General features: G+C 28.8%; 1 protein-coding gene across 2 annotated transcripts in view; it reads right to left on the bottom strand.

Annotated features, from left to right (window-relative positions):
• The window catches only part of Taf4 (TBP-associated factor 4), a 34,141-nt gene extending 20,463 nt beyond the window's left edge, over nt 1–13,678 (bottom strand). The window contains exons 1-5 of one of the 2 annotated variants that reach the window (XM_014415577.3): nt 13,521–13,678; nt 10,243–10,428; nt 9,781–9,858; nt 2,028–2,255; nt 1,777–1,890 (exon numbers count right to left, since the gene is read on the bottom strand). In XM_014415577.3, coding sequence (XP_014271063.1) covers nt 1,777–1,890; nt 2,028–2,255; nt 9,781–9,858; nt 10,243–10,428; nt 13,521–13,556 — 642 coding nt within the window. In that variant the 5' untranslated portion in view covers nt 13,557–13,678. Of the gene's footprint in view, nt 1–1,776; nt 1,891–2,027; nt 2,256–9,780; nt 9,859–10,242; nt 10,429–10,563; nt 11,521–13,520 lie in introns of those variants that run through there. The other variant, XM_014415576.3, reaches the window with a different exon arrangement.
• Between the last annotated feature and the right edge of the window lie 1,060 nt (nt 13,679–14,738).

The following is a 14,738-nucleotide window of genomic DNA, read 5'->3' as shown; positions in this document are numbered from 1 at the left end:
TGTGTGCGTGATAAATTTAAAAACTCGGTGAAATGTAATCCTTTAACGAATGAAGAAGAAAACAGAATTTCTATTATTGGTATATATATACATGTATATTGAGACATATGTACGTACATATTGAGACATATATATACATACAATATTTATGGAATAAAACAAAACAGAATATATATTACAATGTATAAAAGATACACAGTAATATAGATGAGTAAAAATAATAAACAGAAATAAAACTATAATGTCCCGAAAAATGAATAAGGAAGGAACAAGAGAGAAGAGATAAGGAAAGGTGGGGGGGGAAAGAAAGAAATATTTAAAAATGGCATGGCAACTTTCTTTGTAAAATTCCTATCTCTACAATATTATATTTAATCTTCTATATTAGTATCAACTATTATCTACCAAATTTATTGTTATATTATATTTCCAAGTTTTATTATTATTATTATTATAATTTTTTTTATGTTTCTCTGAATTAAGGTTGTTATTTCATTTTGTTTTTCAGCCCTGATGAAGGCCTAAAATTCAGGTGAAAACATTGGCAGAAATAAATAAGTTTTGTTTATTTGTGTATCTTGACTGCACTCCGACTATCTTCTCATATCAATCTATAGCCAACTATTAACACCTCATTACTAGGATCTCAATTGAAAATGGACAATGAATCGAGTACTAACTTAACATATTATTTTTTATTCAAAATAAAAGAATACAATTACTTAATAAATGTAAAACTAACCATATAAGTAACACATATTGGATAATTGGAATAATGAATAAAAATTATTCGTGATTGAATACAGTTTTAATCGAATAATACTCTAGTCTGCTTAAAGGCATAAATAGAATAAAAGAAATTTGTCAAATATAATATAATTAATATATATGAATACAGAATATATTCCTAAAAACACACTTAAGACATATTCCTACTGATAAACCATGAGAAATACTGTAACAAGAGAAAAACTGTTAAAAGTAGGGGAAACTGAGCATGATAACTAAAAAAAAAAGATCCCTAAATGGAACTAACTTGAATTAAAATAATAAATTTTTTCAAACCTATAAAATTTACAGAATAAATATAACTATAAAACTGCAAAAAAATCAATACCTAAACAATTTTTACTCCTATCATCTCTTGAAGCCTGGTTATAAGAAAATATTCATCAAAGTGAGTTACAAACATCTCAAGATTGGAGCTAACAATACTGCCTAAATTCTGTCATACAGAAAGTATAAAGAAAGCAGATTTAACATTTCCAAAATAGGAGTATTTCAATTGTCAGTTCCTAATAGAGCTACACTGATAAATACTGCATAGCTTTTTACACTGAAAATGGTTCCAGATAAAATATGGTTCGTTCCTAAGCAGTAAAACACAAATCCTGTTATCTTGAAAAGTTATCTCAATGGACGACGACAATCCAAAAAAGAAAATAATAAAGTATCCAGGAATAAAAAAGACAGTAGCTATTTCTAGTGAATCATCAACTCAAGGCATTTCCCTATTATCCTGATCATACAGGTTCTTGCAAGCAATTACAATACCTCCTTCCCAGCATAGCTTAGCTCTTATCTATTCAGAGAGATTTCATTTATAAAAATGTAGATAGATAACAAATATTAGATATAATTTAAGAAACAATGGTCTTAATGGAGATAATTATAAAGGTTGAAGACAAGAATACTTAACTTTAAAAACAAATATTAATGGTAAATATTAAATGTATGAAGATTTGGCATAGTATGATTGTATTTTGCAAATAATACCTGGGCGTTTGTTGTTGGGGCAGATTGTGCAAGGACTGATGCCGGAGGAGGCCTAATTCCATCAATTATCAGTTCATTATTAACCATTGACTGCCTAAGAAGAGGTAAGCTTTTCTGTAAATCATTAAAAATATCATTAGAATAAAAAAAAAAAAAAAAAAGATAAACAAAAGATAAATTAAAATTATATTTATTGTGGGGCTCTCAGCTACTAATATTAATTATGGCAGTGACACCTTAATTGATCCTACCTTTAAAAAACCAATCAAGCAAGGCTGCGGTGAAGCATTGAGAAGTCGTTCAAGGCGATCACAAAACTGCTCAGGTTCCACCTTCATATCAACAAGTTCTTGAATTAAAGTCCTAACACTTTTTTCTACTGCCTTTGGTTCTCTAGATGAAAGTTCCAGTAGATTGGCAAGGAACTTTCGACATTTTTCTTTAGTCTGGTCTACAGCTCCTCTTTGCGCTACATTATTCTAGAGAAAAAAATAAAAGGGATAGAGAAAAAAAAAAAAAAGAGAAAAAGGAAACAAAGAGGGAAAAGAATGGAAGTGATAATAAATGATACAAACAGAATTAAAAATAGTCAGTCAGTAGAGTAAAAATGAGCTTATTAGTAATAGAGAAACTTATTTTATTTGTGTTGATTTTTCAGCCTAAATTTCAGGCTTTCATCACAGTTTATTAAGTCTTGATTTTCCACTACGAGTGAAAAATAAGTTTCACTTATTTTTGTTCACAATTACTCTACTGAAAGCACACCCCAACCATCTTCTCCTCACATTTAATCTATGATAAACAATAAACATCATTAAAAAAAAAAAAAAATAGTTTGATGCATTACTTTGAGTTGAAAAACTGTATCAATTAAGACATGATTATATATTCTTTTGTACATGTATAAATGATTGAACCTATTTTTCAAAATAAGTAGGAGATGGTCGGGGTGCGGTGAAAAAGGAACAAAAAATAGCTAACAACTATTTATTTGCCGACATTTCGCCCCACTTTTGAGTGCTTTATCAGGGCTGTCGAGTTGAAAACATCGAAAAAAAAAAAAAAACTCACTTGTTCTATGTTTTTCAACTCAACAGCCTTGATGAAGATTTACAAGGTAGGGCGAAATGTCGGCAAATACATAGTTGTTAGTTATTTCTTGTTCCTTTTTGACAGCACCCGGACCTTCTCCTTCATATGTATATATATTTTTTATATGATCAGTATAAGTTCCAATTACAGAAGATAAATGAATGTTTATTACAATGATAGGAGAGACAACATTTGAGCATTTGAAATATTCAATGATTAGAAGCAGTTTCATAGTTTTAACTCTTTAAAAAATTAATTGGAGTTATAAGTTATACTAATAATTTATTTATTTAATCTAAACATCCTAATTTTATTTTTCTACTGAACATCATTTTGTTTCATTGGAAGTACTTGATAGGCATCGGTTTAGAGAACGTCTATTCCATTAGGAATATTGTTTGGTACAATCATGTACTCCGACTCGTGAAAAAAAAAATTAACAGAAACAAAGTTAAGTAGCAAATACAACATATATAGTCATAAAGAAGCTATTTCATTTAATGTAACAAGTACTAAATTTTATTATTAGAAATTAAGTGGATAACTCATACCATATTATGATTTATTTTTTCAAACTCTTGATAATCATGTAGAAAAAGTTTATACTAGATATCATTAAACTTACCAAAATGATTATAACACAATTTTTATCCATGTTTTATTCTCGCACCTTCTGTAAATAGAATTTTTCCACGCTCAACGGAATGAACACGCTAAAATGTGCTCACTATTAACCAATGCTTACTTCATAAATTTGAATTTTTATAAATGTTTTAAAAGAAATAAATAGGTTAAATAATAATCAAATGAAATAAAATATTGTTTTAAAAATAATCTTCAACTGTTAGACTTGATTGTTTTAACTAATGTAAATAAAAGCAATAGTAGAGATTTTTTTGTAATCACGTCATAATGAAGTCAGCCTATCTTAATGGAGTCAGCAGAAATCATACAGGATAAAGTTAGTATACAACCAATAAATATTTATTCATATTAATTCAATGCTTAAAATTCATGCAAAACCTTAAATAAAATCTTATATAAAAACTCAATAAATCAGATAGTAAATTTAATTAAAACACAATATTTCAACTAGAATGATGCAATTTAAACCAAATAAACATATAAATGAAACATCATTGAACAAGTAAGACAGTTTATAATAAATAACAAAATAAAAATAAGTTGTTGTTACTACATGATTTTTAGTATATTAAACAAAGTTTCAGATTAGAATGTTAAATTTATTTGAAAATTCATTTTCAATTAAAATCCATAATAAAATTAAGAGAAATTAACAATGTTCAGTAATAATATTTAAGTAAAAATGATAATAAATAAATTATGATTAAATTTATTAAAACATATTTAAATTAGTTAAATGGATCTAAATACAGTAAAACTTCTCTTCAATAAAAATCACTGGGTTCTGTTACCATAACTTTTATTGTGTATTTATATTTTAACTTAATTTTGATTATATAATGTCAAAAACCTTTATTTATTTGTTACTTTAATTTATTTATTTGTTTCCTTTTCGCATTTTAAGTAAAATTAGCACACTTTATATTGATTGTTACTAAATATCTCCGCATCTGACGGGATAGTTTGCCAGCTGAATGTAAAAAGTGAATAAAATATATAACCAAAAAGATTTCAATATTACTATTACTTTTTAAGATACAACTATTCAAACATTATTCATTTTCCCCAAAAAAGACAAAAATTGTATCTTATTTTGTTTAGTATTGCTCTAGAATGTATTGTGCTTACTTGAAGTGTTTGTTTACCAGAAATTTTTTTAATAAAAAATATTAATATAACTAAGATTAGATTTAGGGCTGCCTGTAGCTCAGTGGTTAAGACACAGTCTTACCAATTTGATTGATGTCTATTGGCAGTGTCGGTTCGAATCTGGCCTGGGACAATGACTTTTTTTATCGAGTGGCGGTCTAACAAAATGAAAACAATTGACCTCCAATTATGGTTAGGCAGTATAGGATTCCAAGGGTGTCTTGGAAAAAAAAAAACAGATTAGATTTTTCTCAAATGAAAAATCCATTAATCGGTATGTGGCCAGCTTACCTTGACAAAACAATTCATACACTAACTTGTTAATTTCAAAACTAGTTGTTTTAAAAATATATATATATATATACACATATTTTTTGAATTAGTACTACCAAGCTTTGCTCACAATAATTTTTTTTGTATTTTAAAGTGCACAACGGCCGCTTGCGTTTTCCCACATGAAAATGGAAAGCGAGAGCTCGGATGCTATCATTATCAAGATATTACTTTAACAGGTGCATGGTGGGCAAAACTGCTCATTTAGCTAGATAGATAGTAAAATTTCAATATACTCAAAAATAAGAAAATAATTTAGATAGTTAATTATGAGAGATAGTTGACCGTGGATTTCATCTCACTTTCTTTATCCACGTTATCAGTTATGTTCACCATATATTATTATTGTTGTTTTCAAAATAATTTTTTTTTCTTCTATTCATTTTTGTTAAACTTTACTTATATTTTGCCTCTTTATCAATTATTATGGTTACATATATTTTCTTTCACCCAAATTTATTTTTCTTTCCATATTTCAATTTTTAAATTATTAATAACTAATATATTCATACTTCTTTGCATTATGTAACTTTATTTCCTTAATTATGTTATTTTACCTACTTGTTCAATTACCTTTGTATACATTTTATTTTTCACTTCTCTCATCACTTCATTTTATTAATTCCATTCTGTAAAATTATTCACTTTATGTCATTCTGTTTATATTTTCTTTCTTATTTTTTATGTTTTATACTTACTGGTTGTTATCTTGTTCTATTTTTAGCCCTGATGAAGGCTAGAAACTCTAGCCGAAACATTGGCACAATTAAATAAGTTACATTAACTTATTTGTGTTTCATTTTGACCACACCACACCCCCAACCATCTTTTCCTCGTAGATAGTTAATATTTAAATATGTACAGGATGAGGCATGATATTCTCTGTCCTTAATATTATTGCAAAAAAAGTAAATATTGTCATTAAATCTTTCAAATTATTAGACTGAGCATCTGAATGGTCCCATGATTTATGATCTTTTGTAAATCAAAGAGTTGATTTTTTAAATAAGATTTTGCTATGCCAATTTTTTTTTTTTAAATTATTTAATTAGTAGTAAATAGAAAAATAGATATTTTACCAGAAAGTAATTTTAAGTTCTTAAGTTTAATTCAGATGAATTCCAAAGGAACTATAAGTTTTGTCCAGCTAAATTAGTGATTTAGCCTAATGTGAGGAGGCATTTTAAGAACTTGTTTTTCTTTTCCTATACGGTCCGGTTAAGAAAAACCTTTTTGTAACAAGATAGACTAAATCGGTGTCCATGTTCTTTTTATTAGAAGGTACCGTAAATAGAAGTTGACAAAGTAAATGGTATAATGATAGGGAAAATAAAACTATCAGCTTAAAGATTTCTTTTTCTTAGAATTAATTATTCATTAAAATTTGTATTACTATAGCACACTAAATAATTCTAATGGAAGTCTAAATAAAAATTGATTGGTGATTCTCCAAAACGATTTTTAAATAACAAACTCTTCAATCTATATTAAAGCTTTAAATAAGTATTTCTAAGTTATCATTTGAGAAAAAAAAAGAGGGACTATTACCTTCTATCACTAAGAATACATATTAAATACTCATTTGAGAGTTAAAATATTTTTAATACATAGAACAAAGCCCATTTTTTGCAATTTATTCATACCTTATTATTCTTTCAGGATAGTAGTCTTTTATCAATGGAGGACGATGTTAGGCAAAAATTAGCTATGGATGATACTAATAGCTAAAATTGTCATGGATACTATATTTAATTATTAATGGTTCATTCTTGAATACGAGTTGTATCCATGACAATTTTAGACACTCATTTCATCTATAACTAATTTTTGTCCATCTCTGACAGAGACTGATAAATATGAGAACTATCAATGATCAATGATACATTTTATGACTCCCAGTTTCTCTAGTTACATTTCACAAACCTAGCGGAATGGGGAAGAATTCCTTAGAACTAAAAAAAATCCAATCAAATAACTTTTACCCGTTTACCATACTTAACTATTTATAGCAGAATTATAGTTTTGTTACTTCTCATTTTATCTAAAGAGACTCCTAGAAGAATAAAATAATAATAAATGATTATCAGCATGACTAGTTTAAAATCTACTTGATAAAATAATCTAATTTTCCTTTGATCTATGAAAGGATGAAAGGTTCAGGATGTTTACAGAAAAAACATTTTGACTGGTTATAGTGGGGAAGTGAAAAAGAGAGGTATGTTTCCCTACTACAGCATGTTTTGTCCATCACCATTAACAACACTTAAATAGTTATCAAGTTTTCTATATACAGAAATATTAATAAAACAAATTTAGCCTTGCCTATGATGATTTAAAATCCACCATAAAAAAAAAAAAAAAGTTGAATTAGAAAAAATAAACTATTTATAACAAGAAAGACTCCATATATATTCAAAGAGACCCTGAAAGCCAACAGCTACAAGAGTGAGAAGTATGCATTATCAGGGTCAGAACAGGTAAACACCTTGAAACTCAATATTAATTATGTAACCTTGTGTGGAGTCAGTGGACAGCAGAGAGAAATTGCATGCCCCAAAATTCCCTCCTTACAACACCCGGTAATCATAGGATCAAATATGAATTGATGAAGCTGCTTAGAGAATAGGATTTGGTATTGCTATAACAAGGTCTATTGGTATTGACATCACTGGGTTTGTGAGGTATGTAGATATAGTTGTGTTCCCTAAACTGGAGGTACAACACTGGTCTTGAATTTGACAGTGTGATTTGAGAGTAATAACCTCAATCAGGCAGGTGGAGTGAAAAGGGGGAAAAAAGAAAGAATATTTATGAAAAATGCATCCCTTTCCTAAAAAAAAATTCTGCAAGACCTTTGGAGAGGAGAGTTGACCAAGAGAGACTTAGATCTTGTGTAAAAATTCTAAATAGAACAAGGTGTTATGTGCATTAGGAATATGCCATGTTGGCATAGAATATTAATCTAGACTCCTTGTGCGTTCATTATATATCTTATTTAAGAATTTTATTTTTTATAAATTATTGCTCATAGATATTTATTATTATTTATATGTTTTTAACTTTCAACTTATTATTATCTTTTTATATGTACTTTACTTAGTTTTTTAAGTGTCTGTAAAGAAATATTTTGACATTTGATTAGTTTTCCTATTGAAATATAATTTTTATAATAACTTAAGTTTTAGTGATGAGCTGGAAAAGAGAAATCCAGAATACAGGAGAGATTAAAAAAACACAGGAAAAAATAAAATAAAACATCACATATTTGTTTTATTTTATTTTTTCCTGTGTTTTTTTAATCTCTCCTGTATTCTGGATTTCTCTTTTCCAGCTCATCACTCCCCTGAGATTATCAACGCCCATCCCCAAGTTAGTTGTAATAATTTAATTATGATATACTGTTTTGTGAAATAAAGGTATAATAGAAGAAAAAATAAAATAAAAATGTAATAATATTATATCTAATAATGGAAGTATACTGTGGCATTTAGCAACTCAATTTATTTAAGTAGAATTGTTTGTAAAAATAAAACATTTCATTCCTTCTGTACCTAAGGAATTAATATTACAACATAATCAGACATCAATAAATCACAATATATGAACAGAATGTACCAGCCAAAATTTATAGAAATATTATTAATATTTATGTGAACACTACTTTGCTCTTCAACAAGGATTATGTCATAAGAATTGCTGTTTTTATAATAAAAGGATGGACATAATATTATTAAGATAATAAAAAAATAAGAGTTACTGTACAGGACTTAGAGAACCAAAATAAATTATAACTAATATATTCTGTTCCTAATATAAAAATATACAAACACTTTCATTTTCACTGATTTTAGAACAATGATATATTTAAACAACAGATAGATTAAAACAACAGCAAAAAGACTGATAATATTTAATTTAAATCCAACTATCATTTATGTATACGTATGGTGACAAGCCTTTAAAAACAACAGCAATCAGTGTATTGCAGACATAAACAAAAAACTTGTCTTTTTAATATAGAAAATTAAGAGGTAGATTTATGACAGTAAACACTTCTTTACTTATCACTATGATTAAGAATAAATAGTTCACAGATGTTTAATCATAATAAACAAATTCAACATCCGATTTTTTTCTTAAGAAACACATAATTTGTTTAGAATAAATATTACAATGGCTAATAAAGCATAATATCCATTTATTGTTAATTTCTTCCACATCAAAACCGTATTTTAAAAAATTTAACCAATACATATAATGTTGTCCAAATTGGTTTAACCTCCAGACAGGTTATACTGTTAAATGGTCAAGTGACAGATTCCTAGGTTGTTTCCTATTAACCATTTAAAATCTAAATTTGAATATTTAAACAATGCTTTTAAGAGATGTAGCTCTTTTGCAAACATCAAATTGATGTTGAATATAATGTAATCATTTCTTGAAAAATTAAAAACGTTGGTACATGTTATATCAAGGTAACATAACAACATAAAAACATCAGAAATGATCTAGTTTAAAAGAAAAGAAGAGATAAATATAGATTTTAAAAGTTATATAAAAACAAAACAAAAAAAAGTTACAAATATTTTATATCTAAACAAATGTTCGGAATTATACAAATGAAAACTGCTGGGAAATAACTTAGAAATACTTAGTATTAAGGAAAAACTATATTATATCTATTTGAATTGTAAACCTGCACAAGAATACCATTGTTACGCACTGAATCAATAACACATTCATTTGATTAAAAACTATATGGCAATGTATAGACATATTACTTACAGGAGTGCCTGTCCCTGAACTCTGAGCTGCTAGTGCTGGAACTTGAGTTTGAACAGCAGCTCCAGGAGTATTTGCACCCTGAAAAATTTACAACCATAAACACTAACATGCATAAAGTTTGAAGTGTATAAAAAATGGTAAATACAATCCTTGTAATAGTGAATCATGTTGTAAAAGATTTAAAATAATTAAAAAAAAAACTGGATTCAAAGCCAATCAAGAATACTACACGTGATATGACAAAGGACTAAAAATAGTCACTTCAAAGTTATAATCCCTAAAACTAACCATACAACCAGATGTAACTATTAAAACCTGACAAAAAAAGTCGTAATAACCTAATGGAAACATTTATTAATCAAAGCATTGATTATAATAGCAGAAAGATTTATCTTGAAATAAGTGAATAACTATCATGGATATAGGTTGACAACATTCCTTAGTAAAAAACAAGATACTTACAGAAATTGTTTGAACTCGAAAAGCATTAACATTATTGGCAGATATTGGAGCCCCTTGGGCTTGTTGTGCTCCTCCTGCAGTAGCAGGACCAACTCGAAGCAATTGGTATTGGCCATTTTCTGTTTTCAACAAAAGATGACCCTGTGTTCCTGGTGCGAGTCCTTGCAGAGTTTGAAGAGTAATTTGCTGTAAAACAATTTACATAAACAAATCATCTGAACAAAATTAAATTCATTAAGAAAGATTTATCTGTGACATGACTGAATGTAACAAATTTTGCTTGGATTAGAGAGCCATCTAAAAATTAAGTAAGTTACTTACCCCCGGTTGTCCTGGCCGAGCACCGACCATTTGTGGTGTGCCAATCATAACCCTTTGAGGCAATGTTTTCGCACCAGGTTGATTTGGAGCAGCAGCCCGAACAGCATTGACATTTAAGATCTGAACGTTCGCAGGAACTATTTGTGGTGAATTACCTACAATTGTTTGTTGCGCTCCTACTGCTTGATTTACAGGTTTTGTTAACACTACACCAGACACTCCCGAAGTAGTAGTAACACCTATTGTATTACTGTTCCCGGTTAAAGTCATTGTTGTAAGTGGGGTAGCACTTTGACTAGAAGTAATCATTAATAAAGTTGAAAAGCAACTTTATAATTTTCCAAAAACACTATTACCGGTGTGCACTTGAGACAGTTAAATTTGAATTAAGGAAGAAAAAACTCTGTTTCATCAAATAGCGGAGTTACTGCTATTTGAAAGTACGCACCTGAAAAGGTAGAGATTTTTCTTCCTTATTCATTCAGAAAATAGTACGGGTGAAACAGGGCGGGGTATAAAGGCAGTGGAAGAATTCTTTAAACCCTAATGAAGCTTATTTGTTATTAAATATCAACGTAATGTTAGCTTCTTCCAACGAATGTCAACAACATAGTCAGCCATAATGGTATTTCACATGGGGGTAGTGGTGGGCACAATCGACGAAAAGCAAATGACTCAATATTGGATGAGATAAAAGAATCGATTGTAAACGATAGTACAAATCGTCCGATGTGGCAGGTTGCTGTTAGATAAGAATACATCTATTTAATTTGTTATTTATTTAAATTACAACGTTAATATACTACAAGATAATGGTTATATTAATCGGTATTTCTTTAATGAAAATAAATGGCAATATAGAACCTCTATGATCAGTTGTATCAGTCATGGGAAAATTTTGATTTAATCAGTTGCTTTCAGGCTGTCAGATGGAAGTGTTCTTGTTAATTAAAAAAATGATATAGTTGGTAAATTTTAAATTACTGTATATTCTTGCGTTTAATTTTATAGCATTGTTTTTGTTAATATGATCGTTATTAATCTTGATTACATTGAACACTCCAATTGAGAGGCAGTAACTCATATGCGATTGTTTTAAATTATACCTTTGAAAATAATATTTAGATAAATAACTTTTGTTTTGAATTATAATCAATTATTAATTTAATCTCTTTTGAACTACTAGTTTGAATAATTCATCAATTTTTCTCGTAGAGTTAATTTTAAACCAGGAAGATATGCTTTATCGTTAAGTAATTTACAAAAAAAATGTAAAAATTAACTCAACGTAGTTATTTCAGTTGATAGTACATATTATATACAATTTCAAAATGAATGACCGTTATGACATTCATGAGTCATTTCGACTTCGTAATCGCTAATAATCGATTAATAGCTTTTTAGACAAACTAAATCCTGTAATTGATATTTTCATATCAACTTCAAAGTATTTATAATAGTGTGATAAACCTTTCTTCTTTTGCGGCACCATAAACATATTTATTGTAAGAACATCAATTTTAAATTTTCTACTTCCAACTGCATTGTTTTCCACTGTGTTATGATAGAGGTTTATTGCTATGTCTATAAAAATATGAACAATTAGACTGCAGTTGCCATATTTAACATTTGGTAGATATATATTTAACGTATCTCATGACAAGAAGTGGTAATGAGTGATCAAATATGGTGTTTTTAAAAAGGGACAACCAGCAAAACAAACAAAGTTTAAAATGGTTGTATTGAATTCATAATATGAGAATCGATTCCAGAAAAAAAAATTACGCTACAATTGCATCAAGGTTATTAATGATTTACGATAAGCAAATTGATTTATTTAATAATGAATTCAAAGTTTGAAATGAATTTAAAAACAAAACAATTATCTATTCACAATCAACTTAAAAATTAAATTTCTCTGTCACTATCCTATCACTCAAGTTTTTTTCCTCTCCTTTTATTACCTTACAGCCAACGCGCGTTGTGATCTTGGAATGAAAAGGAATATCGCACTTTAGCTGGATATCACACTTTGGTAAATCATAATAAAAATTGATATTCCTTGGCTATCAATCCCTGTTGACTAAGCTATTGCGAATCATTGTTTTCTTCAAAGAAATACTAATACATTTTTTCCTAATAACGTTGAAAAGGATCTTTCAGTCGTCTCCCTTTTCCTTATTGTTAACAGTTCATTTTTGCGAAAATGCTTTTAACACCCAAGCGCACATTTCTTGAAGTTAAATGTTTCCTTTTCCCTCTTTGAGAGGTCGGTTTATGGTAAATTTTATTTTAAATGTATAACGATTTCCTATAAGAAGCGAAGTTTGGCTCCATAGAAATTGAACAAATTATCATGGATCGTGCTGGTCACAATGTACGCTCCAGGATCTGTATGCAATTGATGTAAAAATGATCCAGTTTTACTTTTATAAAATTACATCCACTAATTTTGCTTACGCTTGTAAAAACATATTTTCCTCGACATCTCCAATATCACTTTTGTCCTAATCCATCCACTAATTTCGCTTACTCAAGCGTAAACCTAATTTCTTGATACGCCTGTATTACGAAATCGGCTTGTCCGATTTGCCCTGAAGTTAGGGTTTAGTGTAAAAATGGTAGTAAAAAGTGTCAATTGTATCACATTCCATCCAGTACCAACTCTTGCTAAAGCATGTGGAAAAGTATTTTTATCGACACGAATATAGTTCAAATGTGTGAATAAACTATGGAGAAAGGGGAGGTTCTGCAGAGTTTATTCACAAACGAAAATTCGAATTTATTAAAAAATAAGAATAAATAGTTTTCAAATCTTGAATTATAGGTGACTAGCATTCCTCGTGACTTCACCCTCTCTCGTAAATAAAAAAAATACAGAATTTGAACTAATATCCCTTGATGATCATTCTCTGGTATTTCAGAAATGTGCGACAAGAGAAAAAAATATATATTACCTGTGAATAAGCTAAATTTCTAGTTTTGTATCTCATTGGCTTCAAAATGATTTGATTATTATGCTGGATCTATACACATTTGCCATTTCCCACAAATCCAAGACTTGTAACATTAGAATTGCTTAGTAAACAAAGGAAGCAATAAACGTCGATTTCTATTGGCTAAGTTTGTTCTTTAGAATGTTTTCGGTTACGTTCGATTTAACCTATTTTCATTACAAAGAAGAACAAAATAAAAATAAATGAAAGGAAAGGAAACGTAAATAGGAGCAATATAGGTTCTGGATAACAAAACATCATGTAATTAGTACTATATAACCTATATTCAACCTTCGTTCTAGAGTTTTTATCAGAAACTTTTCAATTTAACATATAACATCTTTATAAATTTGGACTATGTTAAATAAAAAATAAACTGCCTAAGTTAATTAATAAGAGTTGAAACAATCTATTTACCGACCGGTCAGTAGTAAACGAGATCTCAAAAAAAAGAAGAGTTACGCCCATTTCTACTAGAACTTTCAATACTTGACTCATGTTTAGTGGGTGGTAGTCAGGAGGACGGCAAACCCTAGAGACGGAAGATCAGGCCCATCTTTCCCAGATTTATCTAAGAATCAGATCGCATTAGGAATTTTGTCCATAAATGTAATCGTCTGTAAAATTCAGAAATAACTGAATATAAAATCTGTAAATGCTATTCCAATAAATTTGGTTCATCAACAATTAGAATTCATTGAACCGTTCTAGAAAAAATACGTCATTTGGTCTAAGAATCAATGCGCAAGTATAAAATAACAACTATAAAAGAAGGTCCCTATTCTGCCTCTACCACCCCTATTTTGCCAATAAGGTTCCCCTTTTTGGCTTCAATTTTCCAGGCAGCTCATCTTCTATTACATTTATTTCTTCATCTTACTTGTATTGTTATGATTACTGCTTTATTTAGACAGCTGTGAACTTCCGCTTGCCGCTCTCGCTGAAAAGAGATAAAAAAACCGTAACAACGGATCCATTTCAGCTGAGGTTGGACCTGTACTAACTGGTAGCCCTGGAGCTAGTTATGTAAGCTAATTCTGAAATTGCTGTCGTATTACTGTTGTAGTTGTCTCTATAATAACCAAAACGCATTAAGGAAAACTTTCTGGAAGTCAATTAATTATTATTAAATTAATGCAATCCATTCAATGAAATTGTCTTTCTCTTAAATTAAGAATA

Source organism: Halyomorpha halys, unplaced genomic scaffold (genome assembly GCF_000696795.3).
Source record: "Halyomorpha halys isolate HHAL.00 unplaced genomic scaffold, Hhal_1.1 Scaffold103.1, whole genome shotgun sequence".
Classification (NCBI taxonomy): Eukaryota; Metazoa; Arthropoda; class Insecta; order Hemiptera; family Pentatomidae; genus Halyomorpha; species Halyomorpha halys.
Note: the sequence above shows the minus strand (reverse complement) of the source record. Positions and strands in the feature narration are given on the sequence as shown.